Source organism: Sceloporus occidentalis, unplaced genomic scaffold (genome assembly GCF_023333645.1).
Source record: "Sceloporus occidentalis isolate IW3139 unplaced genomic scaffold, rSceOcc1.0.p SCAF_5, whole genome shotgun sequence".
NCBI classification, from domain to species: Eukaryota; Metazoa; Chordata; class Lepidosauria; order Squamata; family Phrynosomatidae; genus Sceloporus; species Sceloporus occidentalis.
In genome coordinates, this window is record NW_028316985.1 from 50,588,337 (window position 1) to 50,614,526 (window position 26,190).

Below are 26,190 nucleotides of genomic sequence, written 5' to 3' on the forward strand. Positions count from 1 at the left end.
CGCAGCCTCAATGTTCTACCTAGTACTTGCAATGGGAAGAATATTTGAAAATTGCTTGAAAAACATGTGTGTGTGTATGAGGAACCCCTTAAGAGGAAACTTCTGGGCTTCAGGAATCTGCACAGTTTGGGATTCAATCTGTGCAAACTGGCACTTTTTAAAAGTGTTGTTTCCTATGTAGAAAAAAAAGAGCAAATTTTGCACAGAGTAAGTCAACAGCTCCAAATAGTCTTCAAAGATCTTCTCACAGCATGAAGAAAATTGCTAAAATTGCTTTTTGCTTCCTCCAATAATGAAGTTAACAGGGAATTCCATCCCTGTTTAACACAGTATGGTAGAAGTATTTTTATTTGTGGAATCTTTAAAAGGGGCAGCTATTCCAGTCTATGTTTCCATGCTGAGAAAAGCAGCAGCATGTTGGTACAACAGCTAGTAGTCTTTCTATTCACTGAGGTTTATTTTAATAATAATAATAATAATAATAATAATAATAATATCGTTTATTTGTAACCCGCTTTTCCAAAATTTTGATCAAAATTTTAGAGTTATTATGGCTGAGAAGAACGGGAGTACAAGCTCATTATTTTAAGCTTTTTATTTTAAAAAACTTTTAAACTTACATTTCTTTCTTTAAAAGACAGAAGCCACAGAAAGAACATTAATTAAGCCAATAAATTTACTAGTACTAGATTTCTGTGCAAATTTGCTAGCCCATTTAAGCTGTATATAAATATCATGGGATGTTTCCATTTATATTCTACAAATGTATTGATAACTGTTTTAACTTTTTAACTTCATTCTGTTTTAATGTATTCAAGATAACAGTTGTAACCTACCTTGTGACTTTCAGAGCCATGCCTCAGAAGGCAGCTTAAAAGAAATGAATAAGATTTAAAAGAGAGCCAGTGTGGTATAATATTTTGAATGCTGGACCAGCACTCTGGAAAAACAGGGTTCAAAATCCATGGTTCCAGCCATGAAAACCCATTAGATGACCCTGGCCAAGTCACACACTCTCAGCTTTAGAGCAAGGCAATGACATACCTCCTCTGAATAGATATTGCTAAGAAAATCCTATCATTGGGTTGCTAGAAGTCGGAGCTGACTTGTCAGCACATAACAATAACAAGGTTTTACCTGCTTCAGATGTGGAAACAATAACTGCAGTGCTAGGTTTGCCTTCAGTGTGTGCAGCATGTATATCTCCTGTAAATGCAGTGACCACTACAGAATATCTTGTAAATGCCCTTAAACCGGAAACAGCAAGAGTTTTTTCCTCATCATTTGTTTTGACAAATGAAGCTTTATAGTAATCTGTATCCACCTGTACAAAACAACAAAATGGCAGGGGAGGGAGTAACTTTTATGGAAATAGATGTATGGTACCATCAGTATTATGACAGTGAATAAACTAGGTTAGCAAAACTGGATTATCTCCTACCTGTGCAGAAAATAAAAGACATCATGCATAATGACATTATCATGATCTTTATTTCAGCCACAGTGCAATAAATCTTCCTTGGCTTACGTTTGTGGCGATTATGGATTTCTTTGGATACTCCTTTAATGGACTCTGAAGAGACTTCAGAGGATCAGTAGTGCACATGGGTGCTTAAAATCTCATCAGCTCACTCTATTCAAACCATCATGTGAAAGGATGTCAGGACTCAAAAACATTTTAAAAATTGGCTCACTGTCTATTTCAATGAACAGTAATAGTGAAATGCCAACCTCTTTCATGTCCTCTGTACTACTAGAAGTTAAGTCACAGCTGAGCCTGCATACTGGGTCCTCTATTTATCTAGGCATTACAATAACATTGCGTGCAAGAGATTTTGCAGACTATTTTGTACTCTATTTACACACCGTATGAAGGAGGTGGTTTGGTTATACAGCAGCTCCTAAAGATACAGCATGGAATATGAACACTGAAAGGTTTCATTATTAACTAAATAAAAAAGGTAAATGGCATTATAAAGCAGCACTGTATGGATTATGAAATTGCCACATGAAGTTGGAAAGCTGATAGTGTTGCCACATTTAAAACCTAAATCCAGTTTGCATTGCTGGAGATCTAAACTGGAATTTCTTGATATTCCTTGGTAAAGGATTGGTAAGAATGTTCCCATGCTGCATTTTGACCTGGTGTGCTTGAACAGGACACAACTCTTTTTTAATAGAATCCATGTAGTATCATGACATGAAGCAGATGTCACAACAAGGAAACTAGACTGAACACAGACACTCTCAGAAACCTGTTGTCATTGCATTATCCTGTACTAAACTGCCACATGCCTTTGCCTCCTCCTCCTTGTGCCAAAACAAAAATGCCAGGACAAGCAAGCCTCAACAACTAAGCAAAAAAAGAAAACATGTCATGTAATAAACAACAAATACAATAATGTATAAATTCCCTCCACTCCCTTATCTCCTTGTCCCATTTTTTAACTGTGCAATAGCAAACAAGATTATCATTCTCTACAGTAGGAGACCTTTTCCCACTGGGTCAGTCCTGTAACAGATGCAGCTGCTAACACACTAAAATAGGTAAAGCATATATTTTCTTTGACAGATGTCCCTTAGTATCCCCACTGAGAGTTAATCTTAACTCTGATGTGCTAAACAGATACCCATTTTCCAGGATGACCACCAAAAGAAGAAGCATTTTATTTTCTTAAATCAGCACTCAAGTATATTTGCCAGTGGGGAGGAACCACACATACAAACATACAGTATATATTTCACATCCACACCTTTATTCACAGCAAGGACCATTTTTGTAAAGTGTTTGTACTACATACATGTGCTGCAATTTGGTAGTCCACTTCCCAAAGGGAGTAAACTAAGACTACTGCATTCATTATACAGCCTTTCTATTACAACAAAAAGGAGGGGGAAACAGAAGAATTCACAAATGTATATGCAGTTTAAGAGAACAGAAGTCATAGAGGAGCTATTGGCATCGAGATGAACAGTCTGAAATCTCTACTCTATATGGAAACACCCTGGGTGGGCCAAGTTAAGAGGAAGTACATAAAAAAGATCATAATTATAAGTGGGACTATGTATAGAAAAGGACTGTGACAATGACGAATAATAATAAATTCAGGTCAGGTTACTATTCAGGACTAAGATCATCAAATGAAGAAAATGTGATGCAATTTATTAAACACAGATAAGTAAGAAAACAAAATGGTTTAGTCCAGTCAACATACTTTGTTTTATAAAAACCTGCAAATTTCACATTACAGTTCAAGTTCAATTTTAAATTCCACTATACCAATCCCTTGTGTTTGTTGTTATAAGTAACAAATGGCCACAAGCGAGATATACATGGATATACATGGATAAATTCATAATAATCTGACTTCTCTGACATATTCTTTAACTTTTGCCTTAGAAAAAATAAACACACTTTGGTTAATCCATTAAGTAGCAATTCATTATATTCTGAGATTCTTGTTAAAAAGCGAAACAAATATAACCTAGCTGCTAGTAGTGACTTTTTAAAAATCTGTAAATTATTTTCCTCTAATACTTTGCACGAGTTAGATAAGTGAGAAGCTCTCCAATTTCAATGAGCCATACTTGCAGAATTGTAAATCATGTTTTAGCTAATCTGACATCAGGAACTATAATTTTTAAATAAACAGTTCTTTGGACCTGGATTATATACAAGTAATTTATACATTTATGAAACTGAACAATACAAATTCTTCCTGCAAAAACACATAATTAATGCATAATTTACATTTCATGTCAGATATTATATCATCTTTGTCAAAAACCATGTCATTCAATAGCCATTTCTTTTTTTAGAGTAAAGATGTAATGCTTTGGTATTATGGTTGTCTCTATGTACAAAATCTGAAAGATGTAAATAGCTTACATTTGCTAGGTAATATTCTGGCATTTTCTTATATTTGTTGTTATTGTGTGCCTTCAAGTCATTCCTGACGTATGGTAACTTTAAGCCGAACCTATCTTGGGGTTTTCTTGGTAGATTTTATTCAGAGATGTTTGCCGTTTTCTTCCTCTGATGCTAAGAGACGATGGCCTGTTACAGACTGCCAAAATAAAGCTGCTTCGGGTCTCTTTGGAGGTATGCTATTTAAATGATCCATGGGTCCTAAGAGTCCGGAGGTTGCGCCAAAGCCACACTCCCTTCCTAAGCACTGGAGTGCAGCTTTGGTGCAGCTTCCGGATTCTTAGGATGCATGCATCATTTAGACATCATACCTCCAAAGAGACCTGAAGCAGCTTTATTTTGGCAGTCTGTAACAGACCAATGATTTGCCCAAGGTGACCCAGTGGGTTTCTATGGCTGAGCAAGAATACAATTCCTGGTTTCCTATGATGTCCAATGTTCAAACCACTACACCACACTGGAATTGTATTGCTAACAGTAATTTAATATATGTTGCCAAATCTTCATGAATCAAGTATTTGCATCCATTTTCAGCACTGAGATATAACCAAAGTCTCCAATGTAGTTCTTAAAATTCTGAATGCAGTCTAACTCATCTAAGCATCAGGTGCTTGATCCAAACTATATTTGTGGCTGAATATTTAATTTTATTTATCTAGAAACATACCTATCCTGCAAATGTAAGAATCACGTTTACAGTCTTGTTTACTTGATGTGTGTTTCCTAACATGGAGTTGCCTTGAATATGAAATGGCAAATAATACACCCAGATAATGATATGTAGACACCTGCTCAGTGACATTTTGACCTAAACCTAAAGTTCTGCACACTGCTGACAAGAACAGATATTTTATATCAGTTTGAAAGAAGTCTCTGAACCATGCAAATAGAATCATAGAATCATAGAATCACAGAGTTGGAAGAGACCACAAGGTTCTATATAAACAATTGACCATCAAAGTTGAAGGAACGCTAACACAAAAAGATAACTTGCAGGAGGAAAAAGAACTCAGAAAAAGAAATCTCATAGTTGAATGGAACTTACTCCCAGGAACCTCAATCTATGACTACTGTCACACTGCAGAATTAATGCAATTTGACACCACTTTATCTGTCATAGCTCCATCCTATGAAATCCTGATATTTGTACAGTGAGGCCACCTTATCAGTGGATCTGAGCATCTGTGGATGTCAAGCCCTCATTGCCCCCAAATGTGACATGGCTGCAGCTGTGCCACCATTGGGGACAAAAGTTCCTCTCCCTCCTCCCCTGCCTCCTTTCTTCCCTTCCTCCTCCCCTGCCTCCTTCCTTCCTTCCCTTCTTCCTCTCCCTCCTTCCTTCCTTCCTTCCCTCCTTTGAATCTTCTGCCCCAGCTTGGCTTTGGGGACAGAGTCTGTCACCTAGTCATCTGGGGCTGGGGCCAACGAGTGAGACTCAGAGCCCCTGTCCCCAGGCCCAGCATCTGGGACAGAGCCTCTGGGCCCCGGCTGACTACAACCAAACTCCACCCCTACAGCTAAGCTGGGCAGAAGATTCAAAAGAAGGAAGGAAGGAAGGAAGGAAGGAAGGAAGGAAGGAAGGAAGGAAGGAAGGGGGGCCAGGGACATTTGTCCTATTCTCTCCAGTGGTGGCATCGCTGCATGGCTGTGCTGTCATTCAAGACAATGAGATTTCAGCATACATAGATTTGGGTATCTGCTGGGGGGAGGGGGCCCGGAACGGATCCCCCGTGGATACCAAGGGTCCACTGTAATTTGTTGTGGCACCAGAGCTCTCAGACAGACAAGGTTAAATAGCTCACAAAATTACAAACCCCAGAATTCCATTGCATGGAGGCATGGCAGTTAAAGCTGTGTCAAACTGCATTAATTCTGCAATGGAGATGCAGTCTATCTTTCAGCCTTAATTTAAATGTAGTCTAAATTAATTTTAAATTATATTATATGAACTTGCCAGAAACTTCATATCCTTCAGGGAGGGCTTTCTCTCAGAATATACATTAAATAAATCACAAGGGAAACTAATTTTTAAAACAAATTTCCTTAATTCTCTTTTTTAAAATCTATTATAATACTGGAATTTTCCAAACGGAATGTTGTAGAATGCAGCTTGTGCATGGAATCTGAAATAGTAGTACACTGTTTCCCAAGAGAGTCACAACATTTTATTGCAGGATTTTCACTACAGTCAGACTGATAGTTTTATTGGGATTTAAGCATCAATATTCCTGTCTAGATAGAGTTTACACCTGCAGCTGCTGATCATGTAGAAACTATTCTTTAAAATTAAACCTTCTGTTGGGGATTGGGGCAATACTTAATCTCTGTCTCTGTATTGCCTGTAACTTCCAAAGACTGTGATTTGTTAAACTGAAATACTGAGATTTAATTACAGTGCAATACAATACATCTTTGCCAAGCACGTCTCACTGAGATCAGCGAGAGCTCAAGTAAATGTTCATAGGACTGCAACCTTAGTCTTGTCTGAATCAGTGAGGAAAAAACTGGCTTATATAGGCTGCTGATTGAGTTGTTCATCATGATATAACTCTTTTATTATACTTTATATCACCTTCCCCAAGGGATGAAAACTACCTTAATACAAAATTTAAACTTGCATCATCATCCACTGACATCATCATAATCAAAACATGTATTGAGTCTTTTAAATAAGTTTCAAGTTCGAACAGTTCAAGACAATAAGATTCACTATGTCACAACAGATGGATAATTTTTCCAGTGGTGCTAGGTAAATCTAAAACAACAGGAATATATGAAGTGACAATGATTTTTTAAAAAGCCTTTGAATTATTATACAGAGAAAGTAAGGCCCTCTACAAACCGGCATAAAGAGCTGGCATGGGGGCAGAGTGGGCAGAGTGGGGGTGTGGCGACCACATGCTGGCTACCCCGACTCCACACCCCAGGCCACCCACTTGACCAGTGGGTAGAATCCCGCCGCATCTTTGGTGCAGTGTTTACACGCACTGCACTGAAGAAGTGACAAAAAGCCAGTGCTGCGGCGACTAAGGTGCCCTTTCTGCACCGCAAAAAGGAGCTGCTTTTTGCAGCTTCTTTTTGCTCCACAGAAAGGCCACATTGGGGCTGGAGCATGTAGTTGCCATAGCCCTGATCCAGCAAGGAAAGGGGAGGCTGCAGGTCGCTCCAAATGAGCGGTCTGTTGAGTCCCTAATTCTACAGAGTAAACCCTCCTCTTGACATGCACAAAGGTATCACCAGAATTTTTTACACTGTTCTTATTTAAACCACACACAATCTTCTCACAAATAACTAAAAACTAGCTTAGATTGCTGCTACGTTAAGTAAACTACACCCTGCAATGTTTCCTTCACAGCTGAATATGCAGAAACTGCTTCTATTGAGGAAAAGAGACTTTTAGACAAATATTGTGAATCAACAGAATCAGCTCATTTGAAATAAGAAGGAAGAGAGTTCTATGGATACCATGTACTGCCAAAATGACCAATAAATGGGTCCTAGAAAAAATCAAGTCTGAACTCTCCCTAGAACCCAAAATGACCAAACTTAGGATATTGAACTTTGGCCATATCATGAGCCAACATGATTCATTGGGGGTGGGACAATATTACAGGGTAAAGTGGGAGGCAGTAAGAAAGTGGAGGATAGACTCAATCAAGAGCTGCTGTCACACTGCAGAAATAAAACAGTTTGACACTACTTTAACTGCCACGTCTCATAGCTATGGAATTTTGTAAAATGTAATTTTGTGAGATATTTATCCTTCTCTGTCAAAGAGTGCTGATACTTCACCAGACTACAAACCCCAGAATCCCATAGCATTGAGGGTTGAAACAGACCGTCCCAAAGGGTTGGCTTCAAGCCACCTCTGCTGAAGCAAGATTGGGACTGTGGCAAGCATGTGCTGAGGCCCCAATCTGCCTTGAAGCCAGCCAAAAAAGGAGCAGCAAAAATATTTTCCTCTTTTTTTGGCTGGCAAAAAGCCAGATTTTCCTGCCTCACACTGGTTTGAAGCTGGCTGCTAGCCACTCCGGCGGCACGTGGCATATGAACACTTCACTGCCAGATCATCTTGAAGCTGCCAATGTCTAAACATCTGTGCAGCTTCAAGACATCTTGGGGGCATGTAGCATCTCAACGCCACACTCCCATGCCTCCCAGAAGGTGGCTTTACCAGGCAGTCTGTTTCAGCCCTGAGCTTTGGCAATTAAAGTGGTGTCAAACTGTTTAATTTCTGTAGTGTGGCTTCAGCCAAGGAAGCTATAGCCTTAAATTTGCGGGACCTGGAAAGGGCTCTTGATGACCGGGTGTCCTGGAAGGTTCTCATTCATAGGACTGCTATAAGTGAAAGCTGATTTGATGGAAATAATCAATAGTGATGGCTAGGTAACTGTCTCCTTCAAAGTTTCTCTCACTGGAAATCAAGCACTGTTGCTATAACATACATTTGTACAGCTGGAGTCCTACTGGTTAGTCACAATTAAAGCAGACCCTTAGAATCAATTACTGACTACTGAGTTGAGACTCGAAGAATCAGAAGCTAAAAATGACTTACTGAGGTAATGTCAATGAGGTAGAATGTTGGTCCAGTTAGGATGAGAGGCTCATTCCAACTAATATTAATACTGTAAGGAGATGTAACTACTGCAGTTACATTTTCTGGAGGAGCATCTGGAGCTGCAAAGAAAAAAATATATCAGAAAAAGAAATATTTCATTTTGAGGATTCCACGAAGAAAAAGCCATTATCACATTTTCCTCCTCTTCTAACAGTACTTACTGTCTGGCTCCAGGCATATGTATGGAACAGCCAACATTATAGGAATTTTAATATGCATATACTCTGTTACTGTATGTGTTGATTTTAATTGTGACTAAAACCATAGGAACTGAGTGCATGAAAATAGATTATATACAGAGACAGCCCAAGCCATTTTGGTGCCTATCCCATATTAAGTTGCAAATAACAAGCAAGTTATTTTGGTACATGTGACAGAAGATACCACAAACACCTCTGTCATCTCTGGCAGTAAAAATACAATATTAACAAAGTAAATAACTAACAATTTCCTGTCCTTTCATGACATCTATATTTGGCTACCTCAGGCAATTGTCATGCTCTAATAGTAGGGCAGGACATATTGGTATACCAGTGCATATTTTCCCTCATTGGTGCCAGTTCCTAGCACATTGGAGGGAGCAAACTGCTGGTCCTAGCTTTTTCCTTTTCCCAATGTGTCATGGACTGGCACCATGTTTGTACCCATTTCTACAACAGTTTCTTTCCTGGATATTCACCTAGGACCAGTAGTTCACCAGCAGTGCAAACCAGCACTGATTCAAGGACCACCACTTTGAGCAATATGGCCCGGTACAGAGCGCCCAAAAAGGGCAGTCTCCCGGTGCCTGATTTTGCTCCATGGGGAAGCCACAGCCTCCAGACTGAGGGACTTTCCCATGGAACAAAAAGAACCCACAAAATGTGGGTTCTTCTTGCGGCACCATTATGACGCCACAGTGCACCAATGGCACACTCGTGACATCATAATGGTGCCGCGATGTGCGGACGCTAAGCGTTCACAATAATTATAAATCTCCACAATAATTATAAAAACTGGGCACAGGTAGTGATAACAATGGTGAAGTAACTGATATAACATCTGAGAAGTTATTTCTGCAACAATAATAGATTGTTGCCCTTGAGGGCTGGATTAACTTCATATTTTCCTTGGTGGATACTTCCATTTTAATAGTCAGTGTGTTCTGTATTTTACAAAATAGGAAAATGGCATGTCCTTCCCCCCCCCCCTCCCTTGAGCATTATTGTGAGAAACATAATTTTCTTTTAAGCTTTTTGCATCATTAATGAGGAAGAGATGGACAGAAAGCTGTTGAGATGGATCTCTTCCGGCAGGCCTTTCCTGAAAAACTTCCCGGCCACCAAATGAAAAGAAATCCAACTTCTGTTTATTGTTGTTTGTGAATATTAAGTATGTTTTAATTTTAATCTGTTTAATTGTATTTTAAGGGGGGTGGAAATGATAGTTTGGGAATGTATATTTTAATGTTGTAAGCCGCCCAGATTGCGTTTCATAGAGGGGCGAGATATAAATAATAATTATTATTATTAGTAGTAGTAGTAGTATATATGAATAATTTATATACTGTGTACAAATAATTAGATTAATATATACAGTTGTCATGAAATGATAATTTCCTAATGACTTCCAGTGTGCTCTTTGTGAGGCTGCCCTTGAAGTCTATGTAGAAGTTGCACCTAGTACAATATGCTGCAGCTACATTGCTAGCAGGAACACCTTACAGAAACTTTGTTGTTTGTTGTTGTGAGCATTCAAGTCATTTCTGACTTATAGTGGCCCTAAGGCAAACCTATCTACATGAACCAATTCTAATGCATAGCCTGCCAATACACTCATCCTCTCACCAAGGAAAATAATGCAACAGGGAGAAACCATTCCCCAGTGATGTCCAAGGTACATGTCATGACAGTTAAAGCCCTTTCTTTTGGGCTGAGGACATTGGGCTTGAATATTTATCTTGTCTTATGTACACCTGTCTGAGCAATGAGATCTTCCAAGGGGTTTAGGAGAATATGAATTACGGTTGCCCCTCTATTTGTGCAGCCTTGGAATTTGCGCCATCGCTTATATGCAAGCAGCAAATGGAGAAGGAACATAATGGGGCACATGTCCACAGCATGCACCCCCACGAGCCCATGACCACGTGCTGCCATTCAAGCCTATGGAGCTTGAATATCTGTGAATTTCTGTTTTCGGGGGGAGGGGCCATCTGGAACGGATCCCTGCAAAAATGGAGGAGTGACTGTATAGTCTGACTAGGTTATGAAGTTCTGTCTCAGTGCAAATGGTTTCAAAATTGGTTAAAATCATTCCAGATTGTTATATGCTTTGAAATGTTTTGTTGTATGTACCCTGGTCTGAGTGAGCTGGCCATATTTATGGAAACTGGACATACACCTAACTTAAGCTGCACCAGCTTTTGGGAACCTCACTGCAAATGTAGCTTTTTGGAAGAAGTATTAAAGATGAGTTTGGCATGCTGCAGACAGGATGTATGTGACTTTCTCATCCTGTGGAGATCTAGAAATGTAGGAATCAAAAGCACAGCCACCATGGGGCACAAAGGGATGCACATCTAGACACTTGCATATAAATGTATTCAGGATCACAGTATTAATGCCTTTCAATGTCTTTGCCTGTAGTGTCAAGACAACCCTTCACTGTCTTTCATCATAGCTGAAGAATGTTCACCAAGAAATAGAAGTTTACATCAGATAATTGGTATAATTAAAATATGAGTGGAAATTGGGAATCTATTAGCTTCAGTCTAGGAGCAACAAACATCTTACAAAAACAAACTCTCTGCCAATGAGTAACTGTCACATACTGATTTAAGATTGTTTGTGAAATGAGTCTAGCCAGTAATGGGGCAAGATATCACCATACCCTTTTCTCTTATAAATCACAGCAATTTACTCAGTAGGAATGACCTGGTCTTATTTATTCATTCCCCTATAATCCAATCACTTCCTCTCATGAGCACTTTTCTCCTGGTTTTCACAATAATGCATTTTCTGTAACTAATAACCATCATTTCCTGATTATCATGCTTCTATGCTTGCACAAGAATGTGGGTCTTATGGAGGTCAGGGTCATTTTTTCCCATCCATCTGTGTCCTAATGCTAAAGCAGCAGTTAAGTTTGTTAGCTGGATGGTAGTCTGGATAGCTTATCACTTTACAGAGCAGGTCTTCAAAAGGAAACACTGACCCTTCAATGCTTGAACACATTCTCTGATTCAGGCTCCATTTACTTGACTAGGGTTAATTTAGGCATAGCAGGTTTTTAAAAGATGAAACTATGAATTATCACATATTTTAAAAGTAAAACCATGACTGCATTTTAAATATATGAACATTTTACAGACAATCAGATTACAGAAACCAAGGCATTAAAAGTTATTAATGGTATAGCTCCAGCTAGCCTCTGCAGTATTTCCAGAGACAAAATTACTAGAATAAAATTGTAATTTTTGCTCCATTGTAACAAAATCTGTGAGGAATTAGAGATACAGAAACAATTTTGTATTCTTTCCTCTAACCTTTGATCCAATAGAAGCACCTCCAAAAAAATCTCTGGTAATTTTAATAAGTAATGTAGAGGCAAGTGACACAATGAAAATGGAAAAAAAATATTTTTTACAGCTTAATTCAATGGAAATCTATTGGTCATATTAATATGCTTTTTCTGGATAGTTTTGTGGACAAAGTTATTATGTAAACTCAAAGCCACTGCCTTTCAAAACACTTGTAAAAATCCAAGTACAACATACAGAGCAACAGTTTAAAAACACTAGAGTGGGAAAGAGGTTTGGGCTTCCCCTTTCTTTTTTGGTATCTTTCATTATATATGTATTGTTTGTTGCATGCTGTAGTGTGCTCAGAATCTGAGACAATGGGAGACAGAGTATGTTAAAGAACCTATTCAGAAATACTATTTTAAAATTATGAATTGTTATAGCCTAAAATTGATATCTATGGGCATTTTTGCCACTTAAACTATGGCCTCATTCCCCCTATGTTTTAAACCAGTTTGCAAACCAGTTTGGTTTAAATCACCCTTGTTCACATGAGCTGAATCGCTGGAGAGGGGGGCCATGCGCTAGACCCATTTAATGCGCTTCTTTTCAACACTCATTTTTCTGTGTCTTTTGCAATAAATCAATTCAGTGCAAGTGTGAACAGGATGCAGATCAGAATTGATTTTTTTATGATGTGATCAGATGATTGTCCACTGAAGAGGGTCTCTTTGGAATCAAATAAGTGAACAATGTGAACGAGAAGTAGGTTATTTTACAACAAGAAAATGCAATTGGGGCAAATATACAGTAGTGTGAACCACATGCCGCTGTCATATTGATCCATTGATTCAGATCGCAAACTGATTTATTTGTAAGTGGGAATGAGGCCAATGTACTATAGAACCTTAAAAATTGATTTGCAGTCCTTAAAGTTACTTATTATTAGGCATAGTAAGTAGTACACAGCTAGAAACAGCCTTTTCCTACCTGTCCAAAGGAAACATTTAATGATAAACACAACTCTTGTGTACCTGCTGCATTAGCAGCTACTGAGAGATCATGAGGCTGTTCAGACTACCCCTAAGGGGTGGCCTACAACCACCTCTTTCTTTGCCAGATCAGGGCCATGGCAACCTCATGCTGTGGCCCCGATCTGACCTTTCCATGGCACAAAAAGGAGCTGCAAAAAGCAGTTTCTTTCTGCACCATCAAAAGGGTGCAGTAGCTGCTGGTGCTGTGGCTTTTTGGCACTCCTTTGGCAATGCATTATCTGGATGAAATGCCAGAGGGGTGCTGTGACGCAACCTGCTGTGTGGTCCAGCGTGTGGCGTCACGTCGGCATGAGGGCAGAGTTGTGGTGTGCATTGTGCGGATGCCACACCCCACTCTGCCCCCATGCCAGTGTTTATGGCTGGTCTGTACAGCCTGCCCCAACATCCACATGTTAATCCTATGTTCTAACCAGATCCTACAAGTCTACATGCTCTGGGTAACAAGGCTCTGTCTGTCCATTGTCTGTATTGATGGAGAAATCAAGAAAAATCCAACAAGAATACAGATTATACAGTGCGCCCTTTTTATACACTGGGGATCCGTTCCAGACCCCCCCCTGCATAAAAAAAAACCCGTGTATGCTCGAGCCCCATTGAAAGCAATGGGGCTTGTGCATGGTGTGGCGGCACAATGCCACATTGAGCTTAATGTGATGCACCGCCACTTGCTCCCCACTTGCTCCCGCAGGCTCCCTTGTGGCTTTCAGCATATAGTGCACCAGCGTATGGTGCGGGTGCACTGTACATGCTTGAGTGTTGTGCACAGGATTGGATGAACATGTGGGGCCAAGGATAGAACCTGCAGGAGCAATACTGATCCCTCCCTGGTGTTCATTGTGTTTACTTTATCTTCTGAATGAACTAATGGTCTTCATGAAGTATATTTATACACTAGAAGAAACAATACCAGAAAAGTTATGTACAGGTCTGTGGTGATTGCATCTTAAAAACAGAAAACAAGAAGAATGAGGAAGAGTCACTGACATACACCCAAATTATGATAGACCCATTGAATATGTTCAGTTTACATTAGTGTTCATTTACCCACCTCTCATTGTTTTAATCAGTGAACTATATTTGGTACTAACTAGACTTAGGCATTGTTCCCAGCATTGCTTTTTTGGGGGGAGGGGGGCAAGACTGATGCAAATGTTATGTTTAAAGTAGAAATTCAGCAAGAAAAGGTACTACATCACTGTATGCCAGGAAAAAATTTTGACTATTTTTTTTACCATTTCTGGCTTCAGTTTTCTGAACAACCAGATGCAAAGAAGACAAAACTATTATGTGTAAAAGTTAAATGAAAGAGAGAATTTCAACATGAACTGCTTTTCTCACCATGTTATGAAAAGCTGCAGCTGTCAACATTTCTTTTCCTATTGTGAAATAAACTTATGGTTTAATATTATGCTAACAGCATAGTTGGGTTCTTTATAAAGCAGATTCCATTGCAAACTCGAGCTATATAATATATCAGCACTGCAATAACAGTACCATCAAACTATTTTATGAGACAGAAAGACAGTTCCTAAGAGGATAATCTATAAAACAGAAGGTTGAGTACTCTATCTATCTAACCGTGGGAGCAGAAATAGCCCTGGTGACACAACTACAACGCCAATATTACTGTTCTTTTTTGTTAGCAATGTATAAAAATATGTTAAAGAATCTATCCATAAATACTGTTGCAAAGACGGGCCAAAAGTGCCACCTTGCTGCTGAAACTAAGGTTCAGGAGGGTGCAGCAACCGCACGCTCCAGAACCCTATTACATGTGGGCAGCAGCCTAATGGCGGCTTCCTGTCCACATGCAGGCCGCTATCTTTACGTAAGCGATGCACATCATCTGCATGTTGCTGTGCGTCGCTTACATCATGACTGCATAAGTGGCGCACTTGTGACGTAACTCGGGTGTCACAAAAAGAACCCAGAAGAACCAGGTTATTTTTATTCCGGAGGGACGTCACACGTTTTGGCAGCTGGAGCATCCCTCAGGAGTTAAAATGGGTACCTGCTGTAGAGCACCATTTTCGGGCAGTCTGTACTGTGCCTATGTACCATAAAACCTAAAAACAGTTTTTTAATATCTCCTACATTAAGGAAACAATGTCAAGATTTGGTGTGAGCTTTTGAATGAAAAATACTGCTAGCAATATTGTATACAATACTATTGTATTGTGAACCCATCCATCACAAAAATACAATATACAAGTATGGATAAGTTCTGATGCTTTAGTATAAATAAATTTCTGTAACCAACAGTGACTTAATTAAGGCATTTCTTGATAACAGTTCCTATCCAAAGTGGATTTTTATTTAAAGGGAAAATATGACAATAAACTTTTGCTTTAGCTAATTTTAAATAATTTCCACAATCTGAAAAATTCTAGATTAGCAGCTGTTTCTGATTATTAATATAAAAAGCATGAGAAATTTTTCCTAGAAATGCTGTCTGGTAACACTTTTCCTGTATAGTATTTTACAGAATTGGGAAAAATAAACCTATTTTAAAATTTCTAGTTAGAACAAACTTATATGGAGCTAAGAAGCAATATTATACTTGTTGTTTTGAAGGCTTAAGCTTTTAAAAATTTAAATCATATTAAGTCATTGTTGCATGGAGAACATTTTTTAAAAATATATATTTTATATCCTGTTCTGTTCAATTATATTTTTGTTATGAACTTCCATTATTTATTTTGTTAATGTATACCTAAGCAAACTGAAGAAGGTGTGGAGAGCAGAAACTACTCTATTTGCTCTTGGACTTTCTTCCTCTTTTACGACAACATATATATTTTATACAGTATTTCATCTGTATACTTAATTCCCGCCTCCATATGAGTTCTTTATTTTTGAATGATTATCCAGACATAACACTATTAGACGAATACAAGGTAATAGTATAATCATTTGTGTGCAATGTGAATTAGTCCTGGTATTCTTAGAATTGATATCAATTTAATATGATGAGGTATAGTAGTTATTCTTACTTACATCCAGGAAGAGTTTGTGTAGAAATCCAAGGTGTGGAGCCACCATATCCAGCATTTGTACTTGCAGAAACTTTAAATCTATACCATCTGAATTTTTTAAGATCATAAACTGTTTCCTCTGTAAGAGCACCAACAAGATGTGAATATTGCTCTTTCTCATATTCAATGCATTCTGCTTCCCAGTTATCACAATAAGAAGAACGTAACTGTGTAGTAATCCTGTAGTTTTGAAAGTAGCCAAAGATAGTAGCTGGCATTCTCCACCTCAAGGTCACACTTGTTGCTTGTACATTTGAAAAAGCTATCTCTCTTGGAGCACTGGGAGCTTAAAAAACAAAAAGACAAAAATGATTTACCTTACTTTACAGTAGTAGTAACTTGAGTTAATTGATGAAAACAAGATGATGCTAAATAAGGTTGCGTAGGGATGATATACTCTCTCATGATTACTTCTGACTTATTTCGTTCGTTTTCTCTCCCTCCCTCCCTCTCTCTCTCTATAGTATACACAAATGTTGTTTCTGTTGTAAGCCTTCAAATAATTGGTTTTTTGTGGGTTTTTCGGGCTATGTGGCCATGTTCTAGTATTTACAGCTCAGGACCAGGCTATTTGATGGATTGTCCTTTCTCATATGAGCCTGCCCAAGCTCTAAGATCTGCAAGGGAGACACTTTTCTCTATCCCACCACCTTCAGTGGCATGATTGGTGAGAAATCTGGAGAAGGCCTTCTCTGTGTCTTCCCCCACACTTTGGAATTCCCTGCCTAAGGAATTTAGGGTGGCTCCCTCTTTGTTTTCCTTTCAGCACTAGGTTAAGCCCCAGTAGCATCACTAGGGGGGTGAGGACCACACCAGGTGACACCTAAAAGGGGGCAGCACCACTCCTCTTCAAACATCTGCTTTTTGGCAGAAATGGGCTGTGGCATTTTCCATGTGTTTCCTTAAAATGATGAAGAGATGGTGTGAGTGGGGTGAGGCTCGGTGGGAAGAGAAAGGAGAGACCCCAGGTTGTTTGAATAAATTAAATTTAAATTTTAAATTTAAAAAAAATTAAAAATTATTATTTTTACATTTTCTTTAAAAAAGAAAACCACCTTTTACCAAATTTTTACTTCAACAAAATGCAACTATGTATATGTAAATCCACTGAGGCTGTGTGTATGACACTGTAATTTAAAGGTATAATTTTAATTTTGCTAGTTGTTTAAGTCATAACTGTTGCCATTACATTCAGTGATACACAGGAATTATGATTTATGAGTAACATGAGTACAAAAAGCATGACTAAGGGTTCTGTACAGGATGCTATGGGAGGGTGCCACTGTTAAGACCTTTCTTTTCCAGCAAGTTTGTGGAAACTGATTTTAACAAAAATGATTTTTATGGTACTGTACTGTTTTTAATCTGTTTTAAAGTAAAATTTTAACTGGTTTTAATTCTGTTATTTAATACTGTTTTACTCTTTTTTAATATGTTTTTAACCATGAGTGTTTTCTTGCATTCTGACTTTTTGTAAGTTGCTTTGAATCCCAGCCTGTTAGAATGGTAGCATATAAATAATGTGATAGATGCATAGATGGATTATTGGAAAAGCTCCCTTCATAAGCAGACCAATGGCCTCCTACTTCATTGCTGGTTTTATCTGGTTTATAAAGGGACGTTTTGTAATGTTGGTTTTGTTTTATTTTCACTGGTTTTTGTAAACTGCTTTATAATTTTTATATTAACAGGGCAGTTTCTATAAATAAAAACACTTCTTTTATAAAAGAAAGCAAAATATCCTCAGATGTATGTTTCAGCAAAACAAATTAAATAATACAGCATACATACATGCATACATATACATATGTTTATATTCATGTTCCATGATCCATTTCATTCTGTTGTGATGGACCAAATATTAAAACAACCTAGTAACCCTTTCAAAGGCTTTGCACTGAGACTTTGCAATGAGACAGTGAGCCTAATTTGATTTCACTTGGTGTCAAAAATAAATCCGTTGGCAGTGACTCAGTGTTGGCTATGTGTCTGTGACTAACATAGACCACCATAAATAAGAAGCTGAGAAAAACTATAAAACTGTTTCCATTCCCAATCATGAATCTCCAGTTTCTGGTTGGCTACTACTAAATAGAAAAATAATTCATGTGAACTCACAGTTAAGAAAACATTGACCTAAAAACAACCACTTTCTTATTATTGTTAGTAGAATCAGTTTCAGCATATTTACTTGGAAAAAAATATTCATCATTCCAATAGAATATTGACTTTCCAGTAAATTTAAGAAACTGGAGACTCATAATTAACACTGTAGAAAGTTATCTTCCCAACAAGACATGCTTTTTAAAAAAATACTGACAGCCACATCTTAGTTTTTAGCCAATGAATTCACAAGAAACAATGAATATTCTCTGAGTACTCAAAATGAAAAACAAATTCATGAACTGGATCAGCAAAGTGAATGTGACAGAGACAGGAAAATCACTAAAGAATATCAAATGAATTTTTACCTTTTTCTGGAAATGTGCTGGCATTGCATGTCTGTTCTTCGCCTTCCCCTGCAGCTGTTGCAGCTTTTATTTTAAACTGGTAAGAGGTATTTGATAACAAGTCTCTGAAAGTATGCACTGTTTCATTAGTGGAAGATATGATGGTTGAATTCTTTCCAAACGTTATGATGTAATGGGTAATAATCCCATTTTTCTTCAAAGGAGGGTCCCACTGTATTAGAACTAACTGCCAGCTGGTTGCAGTGCACTGGATATTCTGGACAATATCTGGAGCTTCAAAGAGAAGCATTTAGTAGAGGTTAACATTCCTACTAAACTGAAAGGGCAGTTGCATTAGAATGTACTTGTATGTATGTATGTATGTCTTTATTACTGAAGGGTGCAAACTAATAAAAAGAACAGAACTAGCTACTTCCAAGCTCTGATTTTAACACAGCACTACTTTACAGGCTCAGTCTCCCTTATCTGAAATGCTTAGGATGAAAAGTTTTGGATTTTGGATTTTTTTTCTGGACTTTGGAAAATTTGCATATACTTAATGAGATTTCTTAGAGCTTGGACTCGAGTCTAAAAACAAAATTCATTTCTGTTTCATATATACCTTATAGACATAGCCTGAAGGTAATTTTATACAAAAAAAATTATTAAGGATTTTGTGTGGTGTGGAATGGGAGGAAGAGGTGACACCATGAGTTACTGCACCAGGTTACCGCTAGTGATGCCACTGGAGAGTAGAAGTTTAGAAGGCTAAGGTTTGCCTTAGCTAGTCTTTGACACAGCACAGTAATCATCTGGCTGAAAGACAGAGGAAAGGTTAGATCAGGAGGTGGCTGTGCCTCAGAGGCCAAGTGGCTACAGTACTGTTTATTCCTCCATGCCACATTCAGTGCCTGCCATTGTCCCAGTGTAGGGGACAGAGCTGTTTTCTAGCACATGGAGCATATTCAGCAAAGTGTACCCTTTACAGTGGCATTGCAAAACATACAGCTCAACTGGGTATCCTAATGATCCAAATCCAGATGCTTCAACTCATCAAATAGATTGCATCAGGTTCAAAATTGTAAATTTAAACACTTAGTATAGAAATAAACAGAACTGAAAGAAGTAATCTGCAGCATTTTACTTATTTTAAGGTCAGGAGAGAAATCTGATTGTTACTGATACAAAGATGCAAGCTAAATAAGGGGGTGAAAAGTGACAGTCAGTGTGGTTTAGTGGTTTGAGCACTATGACTGGAGACAAGGTTCAAGCCACTATTTGGCCATAGAAACCCACTGGGTGACCTTGAGCAAGCCACAATCTCTCAGCCTCAGAGGAAGACAAATACAACCCCCCTCTGAGCAAATGTTGCCAAGAAAATCCTGTGGGAGTCAGTGTGTCTTAGGGTCGCCATAATTTGGAAATGACTTGAAGGCACACAACAACAACAAAAAGTATTTTATGGTATATTTAAAGATTTTGGAGAGAATGTATTTCAGTCATGAAAACAAGGAACATTCATCACTGCATTTTAAACAATCTAACCTGATTCCATTGTTGTGAACTGTACAACATTACTGTATTGATTGCCATTTCCAACTTTTGTGAATGCAGAAACGCTGATGAAATAAATGCTGAATGGTTCTAGTCCAAGAATATTAGTTTCATTGTGAGAACCTGAAATGTTCTTAGATTAAGAAAATAATTACTATAAAATTGCTATTCTCTATAAAATTACAAAAGTAACTGTCTTGTAATACTGTTAAACTAACAACCCTATAATGACATAAGCTTCTGTGAACATGATTCATCAGCTGCATAAAGTGTTATACAGTATTCAGTGTGGTGATATATCTACATATGGCTGTAGAACAGGTTTGGAGAAATTTGAATCAGCAGACCTCGTGTATTCTCCTTGAAGCGGAGGCACCCCACTACTATCCCCACACACAGGGATTTCATCCTCCCCCCCCCCCCTTTTTGGCCATCATGGCTATCATTGCATTCTGCTCAGAACATGCCTGAATATATTCTTTATTGCATGGAGAGCAGATCCAAGTGACAGGTAGGTAAACTCATCCTCTTAATGAAACAGAACTGGTAAAGTTATCTCCCCTATGAATTTCTTAATCATATTCAAGGACAATTAGTATGATGAAGGGAAGCAAGGGAAAAAATGAAGTTTTTCAGATTCAGTTTCAGTTGCAGGTGGAAAGTCACTCTTCAACATCTCGTCTGCTTACTGGGAAACAGCAAAGGACTGAATCTTCTCATTTCTCAGAGACTAGTTCTGCCTATTGTCATAGCTTAGGTGATAAGGCTATGGCAGTGCTCAGCACTTACTCTCTGATACTATCAACACTTTTTGTGCAACCAGAAATAAACTATACATTTTCAAAAGAACATTTATATCACTGATAATACAAGTACATCAAAGGCTATGTAAGATTACTTTATGTAAAAGGTGGCTGGCAAAAATGTGAAAAATAAAGTGGACAGTCCACATTCAAACTATGAACAAACATATCTATTTGTATACCTTCTACAGACAGTCTGTGCAGACTCCAAAGCTACCACTGTTTCCAAATGAAAGAAATCATTCCAGAACACAGCAAGGTAACCTTTTCATGATAAGCTGGGAGAAACTCTTCTACGTTATGATAAGGGTAGTGAGGCCATGAAAAATCTAATGCATACTTAAGGCTGCTGGATGTATTTGTACATGTCTAATTTTTTTCATATTCTGCTTAAATTTGTTTTAAAAAATAAACCGAATAAAGTTTTCTTTGAATTCATAATGGGTGTTTTGTGGTGCTTGGATATAACATTCTTCTATATTGTTATCAAATTCCCCATATTTTCTGCCATTTTGTGTAAGCTTCTAAATGGTATGGGTTGTGACACTAAAAAACAAAGTATGTGGACATACAAAAGAAAAATGCACAGGCTTATTGTAGTTGTACATGGTATGTGCATGAATTACAAGAATCTGACACTATGGAGGTTAACATCCCACCAGCTCCTCCCCCAAAGAAAAAAATCAGCAAAAAAATCCTTATGTTTTTGTTTCCCATGTAACTACATTTACCTTTTCTCTATAAATTCTCTGAATCTAAATGTTATGTTTGATGACTGAGCATGTTGACGGTTTAAAGTGATGAGAGAAAAGTAAAGAGGCGGATACGCTTTTGTCCAGTTCTTCAAACTGTGTTTGAAAATCTGGGAAAATTTAAAGAGCAGTTCTGAGCTTCTGTGGAGGAGCAGCTCACAGTCTAAAACATCTTAGTTCAATTTGATTGATCCTTTTTAAATGCCTACACTTTCTTTATCTCTTTTATGCTGTTCAGCTCTTAATGTCAGAGGAAAGAATCCCTATACTTAATATGTCAAGCCATTTCCTTGGGAAACTACCACCTCCTGTCAAAGCTTATCTCCTAAATGCATATTTAGCCACAGTATTCTTCTATCTGCAGTTTTAACAGTTTCATTGCTTTCCCTTAGATCTTGTCTCATTCCTTCTACGTGGGCCTGTCTGTGTAAATTTTCCTCCATGCATCAATCTAAACTAATAGTTGGTGTTCATTGGATATTCATTCATAAAGACTATAACTGCGATCTATCTACATAAAATATAGATGGTACGTACTTGATAATATGTCGTTTGACTACTGTTGTCAAAAATGTTGAAAACATATGTTCTAATAATACCGTTTGGTTGAGGGCTTGGATTCCATTCCAGCCACACAGAGTTAGATGTGTAATTAATGATTGTCAGATTCTCAGGAGGAGCCAGTGGAACTGTAAAAAGAACTTTCATTTAGCTTCAATGCTGTATGCTATTAATATCCACAGATACTTTGTAGAACTCACGGCAATACACTGGCAGCTGGTGGTAAATTTGCTCTAGGTTCTAACCCAAAATTTGAAAGCGCTATCCATGGTGCTAATCCATATACACAAAGCAGGTTAAGTATCTTGGATAGCAACTTTAAAATTTGGACTAAAACCCAGAGCAAATGCACTGCTCTACTGACATGGAAACCGTCAACTACTGCATCCTATAAACCAGTATATTAAACCTTTCTTTCATGTGCCATAAAAACATCTCTTTAAAACCTGAAGAAAACACAGATAGGCTGCATCCACACTGTAGAAATAATCCAGTTTGGCACCACTTTAACTGTCTTGGCTCTGTGCTATTGCAACCTGGGATTTGTAGTTTGTTGTGGCACCAAAGCTCTCTGGCTAAACATCTTACAAAATGACAAATCTCAGAATTCCATTATATTGAGCCATTTCAGTTAAAGTGCCACATTGAATTATTTCTGTAATGCAGATGCAGTCATAGAGAGGAAAAGGAAGTTGCACATCTGTACTATTCCTACAGAGAAAATCATCTTGCCTGTTGTCTCAGACAAATACATTGTTCTTAAAGAACAAGACGTATCTTCAAGTAGTTTGGTCTCCAACCTTTTAGCACTTTAGTGGCAAGAATTAATATCTCCTTCAAATGCACACAGCCAGTGCAGCTGATACAGTCTCCTTCTTCCTAGCATTTTGTCATTTAAAATGTTTGCAGTAGTAATATTTTGTACTAACTAAAAATATCTGTAAACAGGCTTGTTCTGAATTGTTCCATGAGCTTGCTTATGTTCACATGAAGACTTTAATTTAATAACCAGAAGTACACATCCATAATTAAAATGTAAATGCAGCATTTCTGTCCTCATTATGGCTGAGAAATGGCTGCCATGCTAATGAGAAGTGATGCACTTTGTCTAGATGTACGTGCACAACCACAAGACCAGTGCTAGGTGTGTGTGGCAGACATAGAGGGTAACACCCCATAAGAGAAGTGACATCTGGTTGGGCCCTGCTCCCACTTGACTAAGGGTCACCTACCAAGATGGTTGCTTTCTTGCTGAGAGTTGAGCCACATGCTGCATTAAAGGATATTCTGAGGAGTTGCTCAATATTTGAAAGAGCTGCCTTTCAGATGAACCCAGTATTCTAGTGGATCACGTGTAGGATTAGGAACAAGGGGACTTGGGTTCCAATCACTGTTCAATGACTGTGGGACAGTTGATATCGTTTAGACTAACCTAAATTGGTTTTGATCACAAACAAAAGTGCTAATATTTTATTTGCAATCATTGATTATCCTACATCCTTATTGGTCACTCACCTGACTCATCTGTGGAGAACATTAGTACAGCACACGGCCCAAGTCCTTTTATAGTTCTTGCAGAAGCAAAAAAACTGTACAGTGTAAAGGGTGAAAGATCTTCTAAAATGATTGAATTATTGGAGGTAGTGAAAGATTCATTTCTTTCTGGGCCCTGTAGCTTTAAGTCATAGCTTATTATGATGCCATTTGGCTGGACTGGAGGATCCCAGGATAACATTACTGAGGTAGATGAAAGGTTTTTGTATGATTTCATAACAGGTGCAGAATCTGGAACTGCATCAATAAATAATGAGGCAAATATTAAACTGCAGAAATAAGCATTATAAATAATATGTGTAGTAAACATTAACAAATATTAACAAATTAACAAACATTAACACAAAGAAATATTCACAAATTACAAAACATCTTTGAGAACAGTAATTGTTTGCCATTTCTGTTTTAAAACTAATTGTAAATTGAATGGGAACCCTTAGCTCTCCAGACCAGGGACGATGAAAATTTAGACCCACTATCGTTCCACCACTATCAAAGTTGGAAAGGATTGATAGGAATTACAGTCGAACATGTGGAGAGCTGCACACTTCCTGGTTCTGTTTCAATGTATTTTTTCAAAAATCTCACAAACAATATTAATAGGTTTAAGATTTTTAAAATCAGCATTCCAATATCTTTCAGTCTACCCTAAATTGGTTTTGTTCACAAGCAAAAGTGCTACTTTATCAACAAGTATGCAACTTGATCAACACCACAAATATTGAACACTGAAGATAGTTTGAAGATTAACATATAACCCAAACCTATATGTAAATTCTGAAATAAATAAAAGAGTTCAAGAGTTGATACTCCCACATAATGTACAAAGGACCGCAGGCTTCTTTTTCATATGTTCACAAACCTAAGAGGTATAGAGATGCATTTTCAATGCAGCAGTCTTATTCTGAAACTGCAATGCAGAGCTTAATACTTAGAAATCATTTAACTTGAACAACTTCTTTTCACTTATTTGTTTCTCTCTGATTATTCTAAAACATTTGTTCAACAACAGACTTCAAATTTTCTGTTTAACTACCATGACTAGAAGGTATACTATAAGATGTGTCATACATCACCCAAAAGTGTGATTCAGATGAGATGTTGCCCAAGCCTGGGGAAAACAAAAATTTAGGAAGGAAAAATAATAAAACAAAATATAGAACATACCATCTTCTTCAGTTGTGATGTACAAACTAGTGGTGTGTATGTCAGATGGCCCTTTTTCTGTTGCTGGAGTGATGTTTAGAAGGTAACTGGTATATTTTTCTAGCTGATTAATAATCACATTTGTATCATATGAAATGAATGACCAAATCTCAGGGTTTCCTTGAGCATCCTGTATCTCTAGTGAAACATTATAGAAGACAACTCCATTTGGCTGGATTGGGGGCATCCAACTTATATTTACAGCAGTGGAAGAAACATTTTGATAGGCCAGTTGTTCAATAGGTCCATCAGGAACTGTAGCACAAATTTGAAAAAAGGTATATTATCTGTAGAGATTGCACAAAGGGTACACTATATACAGATACAGTATATGCAAAATATCATAAGCACCATATAAACAAGTTAGTCCTATTGAACTCAGTGATATTTCCAAATAAATTCCACATAATGTACAGAGAATTAGCCTCCACTCTGACATCTTGCTTTCAGTCTTCAGTATTTTTATATGAATAAACATCCTTCATACAGTCCAAAGTAGATAAACCTGGTTAGAAACTCATATACTTTGCATATAAGAATGTTTATTGGATTTATACAAATATTGTTTCACCCAAATAATTGATGGACTTTTGTTTTCAATAGAAGCAGCTCATGTAAGAGTCAAACTAAATGTTAAGGAGAATGCGTATTCTCATTGATTAACTATTTTTCTTCCCCATAATAAGATTTGTCAATGTTTTAAAAGGCAACAGCTAATGCAATTGGCTAGAAAAGTCTGCTGTCTTTGCAACTGCATTCTCAATAAGGCTGCAAATGCCCCAGCGAGTGATCAGCTATGATAGTGCACCCATTCAGATAGACATAAGCTAAAAACCAGTAAAGTTTGGAATATAGTGGTTTGGCATCCCAGGGGTCAACCTGCTCACTGAAAAATATCAAATTCATGCATGACCTAAATATAGGTCCCCCCCTTTGTGTGTGTGTGTGTGTGTGTGTGAGTGAGAGAGAGAGAGAGAGAGAGAGAGAGAGAGTGCACATCCATGTGTCTTCAAGTCACTTATAGCAGTCTTATGAATTTCATTGGGCTTTTTGAGGCAGCAAATACTTCAAAGTACTTTGCCATTGCCTCCCTCTGAAATATAGCCTACAGCTCCTGGTATTCCTTGGCTGACACCCTTCCATGTACTAATCAGAGTTGACCCTGTTTAGCTTCC

The 26,190-nt window shown here is 37.8% G+C and overlaps 1 protein-coding gene across 2 annotated transcripts in view; it reads right to left on the reverse strand.

Moving 5' to 3' along the window:
* Positions 1-26,190, reverse strand: part of LOC149312145 (phosphatidylinositol phosphatase PTPRQ-like) — a 136,625-nt gene that overhangs the window by 38,636 nt on the left and 71,799 nt on the right. For both annotated transcript variants that reach the window (XM_089526810.1, XM_089526809.1), the window contains exons 38-45: positions 24,977-25,270; positions 23,771-24,046; positions 22,232-22,383; positions 20,131-20,272; positions 18,607-18,879; positions 16,098-16,421; positions 8,484-8,605; positions 1,138-1,324 (exon numbers count right to left, since the gene is read on the reverse strand). In XM_089526810.1, the coding sequence (XP_089382936.1) occupies positions 1,138-1,324; positions 8,484-8,605; positions 16,098-16,421; positions 18,607-18,879; positions 20,131-20,272; positions 22,232-22,383; positions 23,771-24,046; positions 24,977-25,270 (1,770 nt within the window). The remainder of the gene's footprint in view (positions 1-1,137; positions 1,325-8,483; positions 8,606-16,097; positions 16,422-18,606; positions 18,880-20,130; positions 20,273-22,231; positions 22,384-23,770; positions 24,047-24,976; positions 25,271-26,190) is intronic.